This window comes from Adiantum capillus-veneris, chromosome 12 (assembly GCF_014529385.1).
Source record: "Adiantum capillus-veneris isolate H3 chromosome 12, ASM1452938v2, whole genome shotgun sequence".
Lineage (NCBI taxonomy): Eukaryota > Viridiplantae > Streptophyta > Polypodiopsida > Polypodiales > Pteridaceae > Adiantum > Adiantum capillus-veneris.
In genome coordinates, this window is record NC_140942.1 from 50000730 (window position 1) to 50016692 (window position 15963).

Below are 15963 nucleotides of genomic sequence, written 5' to 3' on the forward strand. Positions count from 1 at the left end.
TATTTTAATCGGGCAAGAAGATTTGCATTGAGCTGTGGGTAGCGCTTGCATCAGGCTACGATTTATTTTAATCGGGCTGAATATGGGGAGGCTATAAAAAGTCACCACCTCGGTTGAAGTTTCTTTCTAGATGCAAAGTGAAACAGCTCAAGCGTCCACACACACACACACACACACACACACACACACAGAGAGAGAGAGAGAGAGAGAGAGAGAGAGAGAGAGAGAGAGAGAGAGAGAGAGAGAGAGAGAGAGAGAGAGAGAGAGAGAGAGAGAGAGAGAGAGAGAGAGAGAGAGAGAGAGAGAGAGAGAGATTGTTCCTGTCCACCTAAGCTGCTAAGGCTTTCAGCAACGAGATGATCAAACCTCCCATCACTTCTCCATTGCCCACATTGCTAAAGCCTAGGTGAAAATCTGACTGAAGAGCTCACGGCATGGTATGAGTTGCCACCCTCGAAGAGCGCAGGCACTCAGGGAGTTAGAGAGTGCAATGCAACATGCACAATGGCCAAGCGCCCTCCAACAATGCACACACTCAGTTCAACACAATAACTAAAGCCCACCTTCTGACAACCATCTACGTGAGCATCCACAGGTTGAGGGTTCCTCAGGCAGTCCGCCAACCCAGAGAGAGAGAGAGAGAGAGAGAGAGAGAGAGAGAGAGAGAGAGAGAGAGAGAGAGAGAGAGAGAGAGAGAGAGAGAGAGAGAGAGAGAGAGCGAGCTCTATATTGCCTTCCCATGCCAGAACATGTGAGATCTCTCTCTCTCTCTCTCTCTCTCTCCCCTCTGTATATACCCCTGCCAGTTGCACGTGCCATGTCTTCATTTAAAAAAATATCCATGAGCCCATCATACTACATGTGTTTCTTCCCTGTAGGCCACCGATTGAGGTGGATCGTTAAGGCCTGGGAGCAGGCAACAGCATGAAGGATACAGATGCAACAGTAGCACGCAGCTTCAACAAACTCAGAGGTATTCACAGAGAACAGAGGTAGCGGTCATAGTCAATCGTGTAGCGGTAGTGGCCTTACACGCACAACTACTATCAACCAATTGGTAGCTGCAGGTCAGTGGATATGCACAATAACAGGTCATGGAATTGCTCTTCTAAGGGTTTGTTACCCGGGTAGCACAACAATAGGTTGACAATGGAAGACCGTTGTCCTGCGTGTGCCTCTCTCTCTCTCTGTGTGTGTGTGTGTGTTTGCTGCAATGGCTTTCTCCCTACGTCCACATGTCTATTGGCATTTTCTCCATGATGTTAAAATTTCGAAGGCCTCTTCGTCTTTTCTACAACCCTAAACTCTCTCTCTCTCTCTCTCTCTCTCTCTCTCTCTCTCTCTCTCTCTCTCTCTCTCTCTCTCTTACGCGCGCACGCTCACACACACACACGCGCGCACACACAAGGTAGTTGAGAGGATCTGAATGTAAATAGTGTTGGTTTCCAGAGCCATAGAAGATGAAAGAGTAAGAATCTATTCAATTTCCTATCATATAGATGTGTTATATATGCTTTATGTTGATTGTTTAAGATCGGGACCATCGATTTCTCTATTGCCATAGATTAAGTTTAGATGAACTCGGTGTTTTTGGCAATATGTTTGTGTGATATCTACTTTGGTATTAGAGTGTACTTTGAGTTTGAGTGTAGCAATTTCTATGAATCTACTATTACGCAAGAACCGGCGTGTGTGTACCCTGTGGCCATGACGACATTGAGCATTGCACAAGACAGAGAGTCCGCCGGAGGCGGCCGGCCATACTAGTAAATTCAAAAGTAGGTGTTACAAGGGATCCCCTCGGAGCCCCACCCCTCTGACACGTGGCTGCACCTCCTTGATCCGGCCTATGTGCCAGGCCATTTTAATTCTTGTGACGGGAAGGCTTTACTTATGTGTCGCACCGCTCCCATCTTGAGTTCAAAACCTCTTCAAGAGCGACCTGAAAACTAATTCCTTCTCCATTTTGGAATGGTGAGCTCTGCAGCGTCGCCGAACAGATATTGAAGCACGTTCGCAAAGTCGAAGAACAAGCTCTCTAGAATGGCTGCTCCTGCGGCAGGTAACGAGAGAGAGAGAGAGAGAGAGAGAGAGAGAGAGAGAGAGATGTTTCATTCGTCATGTGAGGGAGATCCAGGCTCTTCAAGAGCTCGATCTTGGAATTCCGGACGGCGGACGCACATATACATAGTTTGCGTATCTGTTTCAAGCAAGCTTAAACGGGTCATCCTTTAGTACACTGCCAAGGAGCACAGGTGGGTTGGTGGATCCCCCCTTCGCTTATCCTGGTGTACTTGGCAAGGGCCTCACGCCCTTGGGCAAGACGACTCTTATACATCCCGATTCTCATTACCACCACAATGTAATGCACTGTGTGACACACTCTTTTCATGTTTCTACCCTTGTTCTGGAAGATCATTACTCAAAAACAAGTGGTCTGTCTTGCATAATCGCTTTTGTATTTTTACTGTCCAGTAGTGGCCTTTGTGTTGAACCTGCCTGCTTCAGAGTTGCAGGCTAGCTTAGCATCTTTTTGTAAAGAATTTTTTCATGGTCCGTCATAGGCCCGAGTTTTGATCATAATAAAAAGTAGTCCGCAATCATCAACCTGGCAACATAATTGTAAGAGTGGCACAATGTGCAGGTGGGGAGAGATTATCAATTTGGCATAATTGTGAGTGGCACAATGAGAGAGAGAGAGAGAGAGAGAGAGAGAGAGAGAGAGAGAGAGAGAGAGAGAGAGAGAGAGAGAGAGAGAGAGAGAAGGTGGATGATGGCATTCTCTGGGAGGAGGTGGATTATGGCATTCTCTTGGGCAGCCAGGAAGTTGCTATTCCCTGTGCACCCCTAAATGTGCCCAATGCCCACTGTGCAATATTTACCTGTTTGCTCTTTGGCCTATCATGCAGTATTTGGCTCCATTTGTTTGCAGTTGGATGTAGCTTTAAGGATTGCAAGGGAGAGGCTCTCTCATCAGCCTGCTATTGCCGGGTGTGTGCAGTCCCTATCCCCGGCTTCTTGCGATGGTCTCCACTGCTGAGTATCTCTCCTGTTAAACCTGTCTGAGTTGTGCTATTCGAGGATCTTGGTACTATTTGGACGTTCTGAGGGGATTTGACACAATCTGGTGACGTGGGATAGCCACAATATAGAACTAGAGCTGGAGCTAGAGAGGCCGAGAGAGGATTGTAGAGGATGGTGAGGTTGCCACTGTATGGTAGCCCGGAAATCACGACGGAAAAAACGGCCTTACACAAAGCATATGTGGTAGCTTTTGTACAGAGTTTCTAGTGTGGATTATGTTTCAGGCAAGTTGCTTTTGGGGCTAAGTTTCAAATAGCAATTTTTTTGAAAGTGGCTTGTGTCAATGATTCTCTTGTTGACATGTCACGTGCACATGGCTCTGTGTGCCTCATGGACATGCTTCATCGACTTCCAAAGCCAGTTTTCCCCTTCTTCCTAGATAGGAGTGTCTAGAATCCTAGCAGGTTTAGTATTGGCAATTTTGTGAGCCTGTTTACAGGACTGATTCAAGCAGAGGAAAAAACAAGCAGGGTTGTCATTGTACGGTCATACTATAAAGTACGGTATGGTTTTGTATGGGAAAATATAGTGTTTCAAGGTGTATTGTATATTTTGGGTAAGTACGGTATGTTTTCTAAAAAACTCTTTCAAAAAGTAAAAAATATGGCTCATGACTTAGGACTATACATGACTATACCTAGGTCGAAGGTTAAAGGGCCTAACAACTTATGAAAAATGACCTAGTGAGTGGGCACAAAGACCAAAGACTCAAGGTTCTCTCTCTCTCTCTCTCTCTCTCTCTCTCTCTCCCCCCCCCCCCCCCCCCCCCCCCCCCCCTTCCTTTTGCTAGTGGAGGCTTATTCTCTGTAGGCCTACTTTCACCTTGTCCTCCTCCCCACTGAGGGAGTTGAAGATCCACTCCCTCTAATTTGCTCCTTGAATCTTTTTCTCCCTTTTCCTTTCAGGTCTTGTCGAGGTTCTTAACCCCCCCACGGGTGCACCATTGCACTGAAAGCACTCTGTGCCTATAGAGGTCATCGTGAATCCTCACCTCGTTTTATCTCTTAAGCCACGATCACCTTCTTGTTTATTAAATCTCTGATTTAGCCTCTATTTCCACGCATTGAGGGCGGTTCGTCTATCTCTTGGTAATTGGAGTCGCTTCCATGAGCCTTTAGAATAGACATGACCCCACTGTCTTTGAATACTACAAATAAGCTTATTGGAGAAATACCAAAGGGACGCCAAGGTTTTGGGCTTGAGCATTTGGGAGTGGAACTGCGCCACTCCGTGTCCATTGTGTGGAATATATCTCTCTCTCTCTCTCTCTCACTCTCAGTTTCAGTTGTGTTGAAGTGTTAAAGTTTGCTCTAGTTTTGCTCTTTGAGTTGGCTTGTGGTGCCATCATGGTTACAGTGGTATCAGAGCTTCAATCGTTTGCTATGTTGACAAGCAAACTAGTCGTACTGGAACAAACAAGATGGCTTTTCAAGATTCTAGCGAGTACGTGTAGTTCTTGATCAATGAACTTTGCGACTTCATCTAGAAACATCCTCGACAGAAATTGCCTATTTTGCAAAACTTCCCACAATTCTTGAATTACATGCTACCGCCATTGATGCCTCAAGGTTTTTATCCTCAAGGCACAAGACAATGCCAGGGCTTCTTCTTGACAGTCTACAGAAGCTTCTATTCCGCTAGGTGGTGTAACAGACTTGGTCACTCCAAGTCGAGAATCTACCACAACACGCGAGAAAACTGAAAGAATTGAACAAAACTAAGAGAGAGACGACACGACACGGCGAAGTTCCACGCCCAGAGAGATTGGCCCCAAATATTGGCGCCCCTTTCGGTATTTCTTTATTATTAAAGTACAATGTCCGAGGGTCATAGTTTCAGCAGTGCTCCCAAGCTTATTTGCCCGAGATTGAGGCCCTGGCACTTTATTTATAGTGTCACGTGCACATCTAGCATATCCTCTGGTTGCACACAGCATGACAATCTCAGCATGACAGTCAGTACCCATCATGAGCATTTTACAGTGCACAGAACCCATTTTTCCTATTTTATCCATTTTCCACTTATTATTAATAAATGACTTTGTTGGGAAATTGGGTAGGGCAAATTTGCTGAGTTCTATAAAAGAAACCTAGCGCTAGCACTCTCTGGTAGAAGAGGCAGTAGAAGTTCCTACAACTTGCAGTGCACCTTCTCAGCAAGACCGGCAGAATACCCTAGCGTTTTCAGCCAATAGACCCTTTGGCGTTTTTCATCAGCAGTACCATAGCAGCCCTCGCGTTTTGCACATCCCAGATCAGCCCTGGCATTTTGCAGATCGCAGATCAGGCCTAGTGTTTTTGCACCTTGCTGATAGCATTGATGTTTAGCAAATTCCCGGTGACAGATCAAGCCCTAGCATCAGTATTTTCAGTTTTCAGCACTTAGGACACCGCAAGATCAGCCCCTAGCCTTGCAGATCTCACCTACCCGCCAAAGCAGATTCTCGTCGCACCGTCAGATCAACCATCGTTTTCAGATTTAGCCTGCTGTCCGCAGATTTCAGCATCTGCGTTTTCAACGCATTGTTGTCGCGTCGTCCCCATCGCCATCCTCGCCGACACAGTCTCAGAATTCAGCAGTTAGCAGATTTGCAGATTTCAGCCCCTAGCGTTTTCAGTTTTTCAGCCGGTCTCGTCGTCATCATCATTGTCGTCGACATCGTCGGCAAGCCCATTGCATCTAGACCATTGTACCAGATTTGTGTAATCAATAGCATAGACCTCTCTCGCCATAGAGAGGGGGGACCCTTGGAGGAGGGTTTGAGAACCGTTTGGTGTCGTATTCTTCTCTCTCTCTCTCTCTTTGTCTCAGCACCTTCATTCACAGTGTCATTCACTTTGTTTGTGATCATTGCACTCTCTAACTAAAGGAACGGAAGGCTCTCCCTTTTGTAAGTAAAAGGAACCCTTGAGCACAGTTTGGAGCATAGTAACAGGGAATGGCCATTTTCAGGTCTCCGTTCCCCGTTCCCATTCCAAGTTCTCGTTCCAAATCCCCGTTCCGTGTTTCAAACGTGAGTACCCGTAACAGGGAATGGCATTTTGTTCCGCGTTCCCGTTCCCCGTTCCCATTCCGGTTTCCCGTTCCTGGTAACTATGGTTTGGAGCACTCATCTTGAACAAAGTTTAACATTCACTTCCACTGCACGTTACATTGGTATCAGAGCTTTGGCAGTGTTCTGTATTACTCAAGGAAAGAACCACAAGAAATTTTTTCCTTGTTGCGGTCGCACATAACCCAAGTCCACTTGGGTGTGTCGATTCCTAATCGTGTGTTTAAAGAGTGACAGGTAACCCAAGAAAGAAGGGCTTGTCCGTCTTCCCCTTGTTCCTCTTTTCACTCATTGAGAGCGGACTGTGCAGTTAGCGGCCGGCCAATCGACGTGAGGTGGAAAAAAGCAACCTTGGTGTGAGCGCAAGGCCGCCAAGGGGTGCGCCCGCAGGGAAGAGTCGAGCTTGGGTAAGAGAAAAGCCTTCTCTAACACAGATTGCAAGCTAAAGAAAGACCTCAAGAACCTCAAGAACCTCAAGAACTCAAGAACCTCAAGGACTCAAGAACCTCAAGAACCCAAGAACCACAAGAACCCAAGTTCCTCGTGAACTTAAGTACCCAATATCTCAGTGTATGGTCATCACTCGAAGCGGAATGGATACTTTGGTGAAGGTGATGAGCATGGAGGTGGGGAAGAAGAATTTTCCCCACCAGGAGGTTTTTCCGACCCTCCCCCTTCCCCATCTACGCCATGGTTTGCCTCAAATCCTATGGAGACTTTGCTCAAAACGACGATGGGCATGATGCTACAACGTTGCGCCACCTTGGATCACGAGCGTGATCAAGCGCGCTTGGCGTCCGAGGAACGAAAGGCAATCTTGGATGGCGAGCACGAAGATAGAAAGGCAGACTTGGATCGCGAGCGCGAAGAACGACAGATAGCCTTGGAGCGTGAGCGCGAGCAAGCGCGCTTGGTGGCCGAAGAAAAAGGGGTAGCCTTGGAGCATGAGCGCGAGCAAGCGCGCTTGGCGGCCGAAGAAAAAAGGGTAGCCTTGGAGCATGAGCATGAGCAAGCGCGCTTGGCGGCCGAAGAACGAAAGGAAGCTATTGAGCTTGAGCTTGAGCAAGCACGCGAAGCCTAGCGCATAGCGGCCGAAGACAGACGAGCGGCCTTGGAGTTAGAGCGTGAGGCGCAGAGAGACCAACGCATGCAAGAATTGGTCCTACATGTACTCACCTCAAAGCCCGAGCCGGTCAAAGATGTTGGCAGTTCATCAGGTAGCACAAGTAGAGATTCGGACTCCCAACAACCCCGTCACAAAGAAGTTGACATTTAGTAAGTACGACGGTAAGATGGATGCTAGTGTTATTCATTCTTGGTTGCATCAATTTAATGCTTATTTTGTGACAACTAAGAAGGTATGGAATAGCAAGGTTTTGATGGCAGCCATGTACCTTGCCGGTGATGCCATTAATTGGTATCACGTATGGTAGGAGGCACAATTGACCGCGCACCTAGAGGAAGCCGAAGAAGGTGTGTCCCTTTCCTTCAATTGAACCGACTTCCAAGACAAGCTCAAGGCGCGGTTTATGCCTCCTTAGTACCTAGCGCGGTTGAAAGAAGATTGGCGCAATCTCAAGAAAAATGGTATGCCAGTCATGTCTTTCTCTAACCGTGTTTTGCAGCTCGACACCCAATTACGCAAATAAGATGATGAGCGCAAAGAGGCATTTCTTTTCGGGTTGGACGAATATATCAAGTTTGATGTAGAAGTCTTCGACCCCGTGGATCTCAACAAGGTGGTAGCAATTGCTCTCTCCTAAGAGATGAAGCACGACAAAGGCAAGGCTAAGGAGAACAAGTCTTCTCACAGTACCTCTCAGACTCCTCAGAACCCATAGAACGGTAAGAACGATAAGAATCTAACCAATCTTCCTCTAGTCCTTCGGAAAAGAACTCTCAAAATGAATCTAAGGGTAAAGCTAACCCACCTGCTAAACCTAAGCTCACCCCAGATGAAAAAACCGCACAAGGAATTGTAGGAGGATACATAACGTCCGAAGAACAAGTCATTTATTCTAAGGAAGGAAGATGTTATCAATGTCACACACTAAGGGTCACATAAGACGAGATTGTCTCAAGAACAAACCTAAAGAACCCACAAAGGAACCTACAGAATTCACATCTTCTATTAATGCAATCAGAGAGAGCACTAATGTGTCCCAAGTTTCTCACAATCATGCTGATGCATCTCTTATGCATTGTTATGGTTATGTGAATGGTCAACGCATTTTGGTCTTCTTTGATTTTGGTAGTATGCATGATGTGATTACACCTCTCCTGAAGAGCGCATGTCTAGAAACTCGACCCATTGATCCCATTAAGGCCTCTGGGTTTGCTCCTAGCATGCACTCTTCGTTTACGCATGAATATCTTGATGTGACCGTGTCCATTCAAAATGTCTGTTTTCGTCGAAAGTTTGTGATTTCTCCTCTCTTAGGATACGATGTGATTTTTGGCATTAAGTGGTTTAAAGGTCATAATCCACAAGTTTGTTGGAAAGAGAACACTTTGAGTCTCGCAGTTGAAGGAGCACTTCTCGTGGTTCTTCAATGTGACACTAAGATTCGATCTATGTCACTAATCTCTCACTTATGTTTTGGACGAGGATAAAACACGTAGTCTCTTTCTAGAGAAGCATGATTTATTGCATGACAAACAACAAGAAAAGACACGACACAGAACTCGAGACTCTCTCAGTCATTCCTTTCCTAAAGCACGACACATGTTTTGCATGATAAAGATGTGATTGTTCACAAGGATGATGGTTTTTTCAGTGAAGCTAACCTCATTGCAGATACGATCAATCACGTAGAATCCAGAACCGATCTTGGCTCTTGAGTCAAGGTCCACAGACTCCAGAGCCCACTCAAGAAGTATTGTGTGTTCGCATGATTAGTCAGCCCGCATTGTTTGAGTGTTTCATTCGTGACGGTTTCTTGTAATTTTGTCACTGTCTTTATGTGTTCCCTTTTCATAGGCATGCCGTATTGTACGATGCACATGACTCACTCACAGATGAGCTTGGACCTATGCGGATTTCTCTCGTAAAGGAAAAAAGTTTGCATTCAAGGAATTCACATTACATGTCTCTTCCTTGGCATGACACAATCTCAAAAAGAGCACAAGAAAGATTGTCCATCAAGCATTGGCATTTCCATTGTGATTTGCCATAGTCGATAGGTTTAGGTCGAAAAGTCAAGATTCAATCTCACTTTTTGCGTGTGTTTGGTGATGGTTTGGCACTCTGTCACTTGGTTCATTTAAAAAGCATAGTATTTTTCCAATCACTTTACATGGAATGGGTATGTTCATGATTTTATGTTGGAAGTGGTTTCAGGAATTTTCCTCCTTGGAGATTCTTGAAAAAGGTAGACGCACGGCCATAGCCGAAGTTGAAGCATTGAAGCAGCCACATCCCTTTGTCTCACTTTCGGCACGGCCCAAAGAAGCAAGCATTGCAGACCTTCATGAAGTTCAAGTATCGCCCGACCTACGCATCAGAGTGGGCCGGCGAAGTGTTCTTCAAAGATTACCCAGAGTTGTTGGCAGACTACAAGGAAGCCATGTAGCTCGGTACCAGTACCTCACTTTAAAAAGGAGGGGATATCACGTGCACATCTAACCCTATGTGTATGTGGACAAGCTACTTCAGGTCTAGGGTTCAAGTTAGCTTAGGAAGTGTTTTGGTACCTTTGTGAGCTTGTGTGTAGGCCGTGCATGTCCAGGCACTTAAGAGTAGCTGCATATCCTCTAGTTCCACACAGCATGATCATCAGCATGAGAGTCAGTACCCATCATGAGCATTTTACAGTGTACAGAACCCATTTTCCCTGTTTTATCCATTTTCCACTTATTATTAATAAGTGACTTTGTTGGGAAACTGGGTAGGGCAAATTTGCTAAGTTCTATAAAAAGAAACCTAGCGCTAGCACTTTCTGTCAGAAGAGGCAGCAGAAGTTCCTACAACTTGCAGTGCACCTTCTCAGCAAGACCGGCAGAATACCCTAGTGTTTTCAGCCAACAGACCCTATGGCGTTTTTCATTAGCAGTACCAGAACAGCCCTGGTGTTTTGCACATCCCAGATCAGTGGTTGCGTTTTGTAGATCCTAGATCAGGCCTAGCGTTTTTGCACCTTGCTAATAGCATCACGTTTTGCAGATTCCCGGTGACAGATCAAGCCCTAGCATCAGCGTTTTCAGTTTTTAGCACTTAGACACCGCAAGATCAGCCCCTAGCCTCGTAGATCTCACCTACCTGTAGCAGATCCTCGCCGCACTGTCAGACCAGCCAGCGTTTTCAGATTCAGCCCGCTGTGCGCAGATTTCAGCATCTGCGTTTTCAGCGCATTTTTGTCGCGTCGTCGCCATCGCCGTCCTCGCCGACACAGTGTCAGAATTCAGCAGTTAGCAGATTTGCAGATTTCAGCCCCTAGCGTTTTCAGTTTTTCAACCCGACTTGTCGTCGTCATCATTATCGTCGGCATAGTCGGCAAGCCCATTGCATCTAGACTATTGTACCAGATTTGTGCAATCAATAGCATCTAGACCTCTCTCGCCATAGAGAGGGGGATCCTTGGAGGAGGGTTTGAGAATCGTCTGGTGTCGTATTCTTCTCTCTCTCAGTCTCAGCACCTTCATTCACAGTGTCATTCACTTTGTTTGTGATCATTGCACCAATGCATTCTCTCACTAAAGGAACGGAAGGCTCTCCCTTTTGTAAGTAAAAGGAACCCTTGAGCACAGTTCGGAGCACTCATTTTGAGCAGAGTTCAACATTCACTTCTGTTGCACCTTACATATAGGCCCTGGGCCTTCCAAAAGCAGTGTACATGAAAAGCTTCAAGTCTAAAAGCATCTGGGTCCCAAAAGCTAGTGAGCACAAATCGCGGAATTTTCGTGCAAGTGCTAGGTCAGCAGCGTGAATCGCGGAAATCTGTACGAGAGCCACGTTAGCAACACAAATCGCGAAGGTCCATACATTTGCCACATCATCAGCCTTTTACGCTTGTCTTTATAGACTTCTCCCTTTGGGCCCCATTGGATAGGACCGCATAAGTTGGTACAACTTATAAAATTGGGTGTCCTTTCATATTTGGCCTCTTGGATTGGTTGTGTAAGTTGTCACAACTTCTGTTGCATCTTTCAACGGGGCTCTGACCTCTTTTTGTCCGGAGTTTGTCCTTTTGGTCATGCCATGTCATCACTTTGTGACATACTCCCCTCTTGACAGAAATGTAATTGCCCTCTATTACGCCTGCAAAACCCACATAAGCTAACAATCAATTCAATAGACACTGACTCTAGTACCAACGCACTAGACCACATATCCAATACTTGCACGAAGACGACAGTCACATGACATTCACATGACATTCACATCACTATCCTCGTTGAGATCTTGGATGAGAATCATGGTCATTGTAACGTTTTTAGCATCCAGACCTCAACGATCTCTAGCAGATGTCGGGATTGACTAAATCTTGTTACTATCATTTCCATATCACCCCTCAGGTGAATCAAGACCGAAATGCTGCATTCATTTCGTCTTTCAATCATGCACTCAAACATCACACACATGAGAGAGCACAGCACATATATCAAAATTATTTAAGAAATTCCCATAACAAAGTACTTCATTTCTTAAAGTTATACAATAGAATACTGTCAGTCCATCAGTACCAGTGAAATCTGAAAAGAAATCGGTTACTTTAATCCATCTTGGTAATATGTGACAAAGGAGCGGAGTAACTTCCCTCTTGTGCAGTCTGCACCGTACTAGATTCAACCCGCTTATCATCGGTAACTCTTGAAATAGTCGAAGCTAGACCAAAAGCCTCAAGGTAAAGTTCTAAAATCTGAGGAGTATTTGCTAGGTCCTTCTGTATCCATTTCGCATCCAATGTCGGATAGTTCTTAAACTTGACTAAATACTTGCGTATGTCACATGCACATCTAACCCTATGTGTACGTGGACAAGCTACTTCATTACAAGGGTTCAGTTCAGTTTCAGTTAGCCTAGCTTAGGAAGTGTTCTGGCACTTTTGTGAGTCTGTTCGCAGATCGTGCATGTCCAGGCACTTAGAGTAGATGCATATCCTTTGGTTGCACACAACATGATCATCAGATTACCATCAGAATCCATCAGGAGCATTTTATAGTTAACAAGAACCTATTTTGCCTATTTTAGCCATTTTTCACTTATTATTAATAAGCAACTTTGTTGAAAAACTGGTTAGGGCAAATTTGCTAAGTTAATATAAAAGAAAATTGGCAGTCACTTAGTAGAGCAAAAGAAGCAAAGAGAGCAGGCAACCTTTGCAACAGGCCCTCTAGCAACCTTCTCAAGCAAGAACCCCATGCAAGCCCTGGCGTATTTCAGCAATTACAGCAGTTCCAGTTCCAGCGCTAGCGTTTTCAACAGATCAGTATAGCAGCGTTTTTTAGCCCTGCTGTCCAGCGTTTCCAGCAGACAAAACCAGCGTTTTCAGCCCCTGAAACCAGCGTTTTCAGCCAGCCATCGTCCTCGTCGTCGCCGCCCTCGTCATCGCCTCTGACGTAGAACCTCATTGCATCGTAGCGTCAAGAACTTGCATCAGCATCTTGTATCAGATTGTGCAATAAATAGCATGGACTTCTCTCGCCATCGAGAGTGGGGCCCTTGGAGGAGGGTTTGACAACTTGTCTGGTGTCGTATTACTCTCTCTCTATCTCTCGGTCTCAGTACCTTCATGCACAGTGTTTATCCACTTTGTCTGTGATCATTTGCACTCTCTTACTAAAGGAATGGAAGGCTTTCCCTTTCGTAAGTAAAAGGAACCTTGAGCACAGTTCGGAGCACTCATCTTGAGCAAAGTTCAAAATTCATATCCGCTGCACCGCACCCTACATTGGTATCAAAGCTTTGGCAGTGTTCTGTATCACTCAAGGAAACAACCACAAGAATTTTTTTTGCTTGTTGCGGTCGCACGTAACCCAAGTCCACTCGGGCGTGTCGATTCCTAATTGTGTTTTTGAAGAGTGACCGGAAACCCAAGAAAGAAGGGCTTGTCTAGCCTCCCCTTGTTTCTCTTCTCATTCATCGAGAGCGGACCGTGCACTTAGCGGCCGGCCAATCGACTTGAGGTGGGAAAAAGCAACCTTGGTGTGAGTGCAAGGCTGCCAAGCGGTGCGCCCGCAGGAAAGAGAAGAGCTCGGGTAAGAGAACATCCTTTTCTAACACATATTGCAAGCTCAAGAAGAACCTCAAGAACTCAAGATCCTTAAGAACCTCAAGAACCCAAGAACCCAAGAACCTCAAGAACTCAAGACCCTCAAGAACCCAAGAACCACAAGAACCCAAGTTATTCGCGAACTTAAGAACCCCAGACTTCAGTGTATGGTCATCACCCGAAGCGGATTGGATACTTCGCATGGAGGTGATGAGCATGGAAGTGGAGAAGAAGAATTTTCCCCACCAGGAGGTTTTTCTGACCCTCCCCCTTCCCCATCTACACCAAGGATTGCACCAAATCCTATGGAGGCTTTGGTCAAAACGATGATGGACATGATGAGACAACAAGAAGCGTGGCACAAAGAAAGAATGGCAGCCTTAGGGCGTGAGCGCGAGCAAGCACACTTGACGGACAAAGAAGAAATGGCAGCCATAGAGCGTGAGCTCGAGCAAGTACGCTTGGCGGCCGCAGAAAAGAAAAACAGAATTCGATCGCGAGGAAGTTGTTCATCTTCATCTCTTATTTCTCATGTGCAGGCAAAGATTGAAATGAATCAGGAGAAGGAGACTCTCTCAGTCTTTTCTTCTCCAAAGCACGACACATATGATTTGCATGATAATGATAAGCATGATGATTTGCATGATCAAGATGTGATTATTCACGAGCATGATGATTTGCATGATCAAGATGTGATTATTCACGAGCATCGTGATTTGCATGATAAAGATGTGATTGTTCACAAGGACGACGATTTAGTTGATACTATGTCTAGTGAATCTAACCTCTTTGCAGATTCGATCAATCATGAAGAACCGATCTTGGCTCTTGAGTTGAGGTCCAAAGAACCCCCATAGGAGGTATTCTGTGTTCGAATGATTAGTAAGCACGCATTGTTCGAGTGTTTCATTCGTGATGTTTTCCTGTATTTTAGTCACCGTCATTATGTTATCCCTTTTCATAGGCATGCCATATTGTACGATGAGCACGATTCACTCATGAATGAGCACGGATGTATGTAGATTACTCATGAAAAGATGAAATGTTTACATTCAAGGAATTCACATTCCATGTCGCTTCCTTGGCATGACACAATATCAGAAAGAGCACAAGAAGGATTGAACATCAAGCATCGACATTTCCATTATGATTTGCCACAGTTGATAGATTTAGATCAGGAAGTCAAGATTCGATCCAATTGTTTGCGTGTGTTTGATGAACGGTTTGACACTTTTCTCTATGTTTATCTACATTGGATGCACAGTGTTTAAAGAAGACTAGAATTTTTCCAGTCACTTTATATAGAATGGGTTTTTTGTGTTAGAAGTGGTTTCAGGAATTTTCCTCCTTGGAGATTCTTGAAGAAGGAAGATCCACGACTATAGCCGAAGTTGAAACATTGAAGGAGCCACAGATGACTTTGTATCGCTTTCGGCGCGGCCCAAAGAAGCAAGCGTTGCAGACTTTTATGAAGTTCAAGTATTGCATGACCCATGCATGAGAGTGGGCCGGTGAAGAGTCCTTTCCAGGATTCCAGACGCTGTTGGTGATCTCCCTCGACGCCATACAATTCGGTACTAGTACCTCACTTTGAAAAGGAGGGGATGTCACGTGCACATCTAACCCCATGTGTACGTGGACAAGCTACTTCATGACATAAGTTCAATTCAGTTTAGTTAGCCTAGCTTAGGAAGTGTTCTGGCACTTTTGTGAGTCTGTTCGCAGACCGTGCATGTCCAATCACTTAGAGTAGATGCATATCCTCTGGTTGCACACAGCACGATCATCAGATTACCATCAGAATCCATCAGGAGCATTTTACAATGCACAGAACCTATTTTTCCTATTTTAGCCATTTTTCACTTATTATTAATAAGTGACTTTGTTGGGAAACTGGATAGGGCAAATTCGCTAAGTTAATATAAACGAAAACTGGCAGTCACTGTCATAAGATGGGCACCACGTGCCAATAGAAAAGAACAGACTGAACAGACTTCACATTGTGAAGTTTTCGTCCGAGTTACAACCAGTTGATACTGTGCTAATTCTTTCTTTCTTTTGTGGTGCATATGCCCTATCAACTACCTCATTTGTGCTAATTTTTTCGATTTCATGCTTCTTTTAGTGCTAGGCTTCATTATGGCTGAGTCTGCCCTTGATCTCCGGAGTCATGACAGAAACTCAGCACGCTGAACTTTATGTTGATGTATGCTCATGTGTGTGTGCGTGTGGTGTGTGTTGTGTTGGGGAGCATATGGTAGTACCTAGTTCTACACCCACTATTGGGCACTGACGACGTTAGTGGGGATGGCGTGGTATTTAGTCAATACTATGCATGATGGAGCTGATGGTTATATTGTCTTGTGGGTGACTACCATGGGTCTATACCTTGCACTTTCCTTCAAGGGTGAATCTGGGCTTATCCTGGATTCATCTAGGTATATTTTAACACTTCAGTAACAACTGAACTGAAAGAGAGAGACGACACACAACATGGAGTGGCGGAATTCCACCCCAGAGAGTATTGGCCCCAAACCTTGGCGCCCCTTTCGGTATTTCTTTATATTGCATCAACACAGTACAAGCCGGTACTCCAGACTCTGCACCGTCTTCAAG

General features: G+C 45.3%; 1 protein-coding gene across 1 annotated transcript in view; it reads left to right on the forward strand.

Annotated features, from left to right (window-relative positions):
* Positions 1-1903: 1903 nt before the first annotated feature.
* The window catches only part of LOC147445725 (keratinocyte-associated-like protein), a 36777-nt gene continuing 22717 nt past the window's right edge, over positions 1904-15963 (forward strand). The window contains exon 1 of the mRNA XM_086525164.1: positions 1904-2062. Within this exon, the coding sequence (XP_086381290.1) occupies positions 2044-2062 (19 nt within the window). The 5' untranslated portion in view covers positions 1904-2043. The remainder of the gene's footprint in view (positions 2063-15963) is intronic.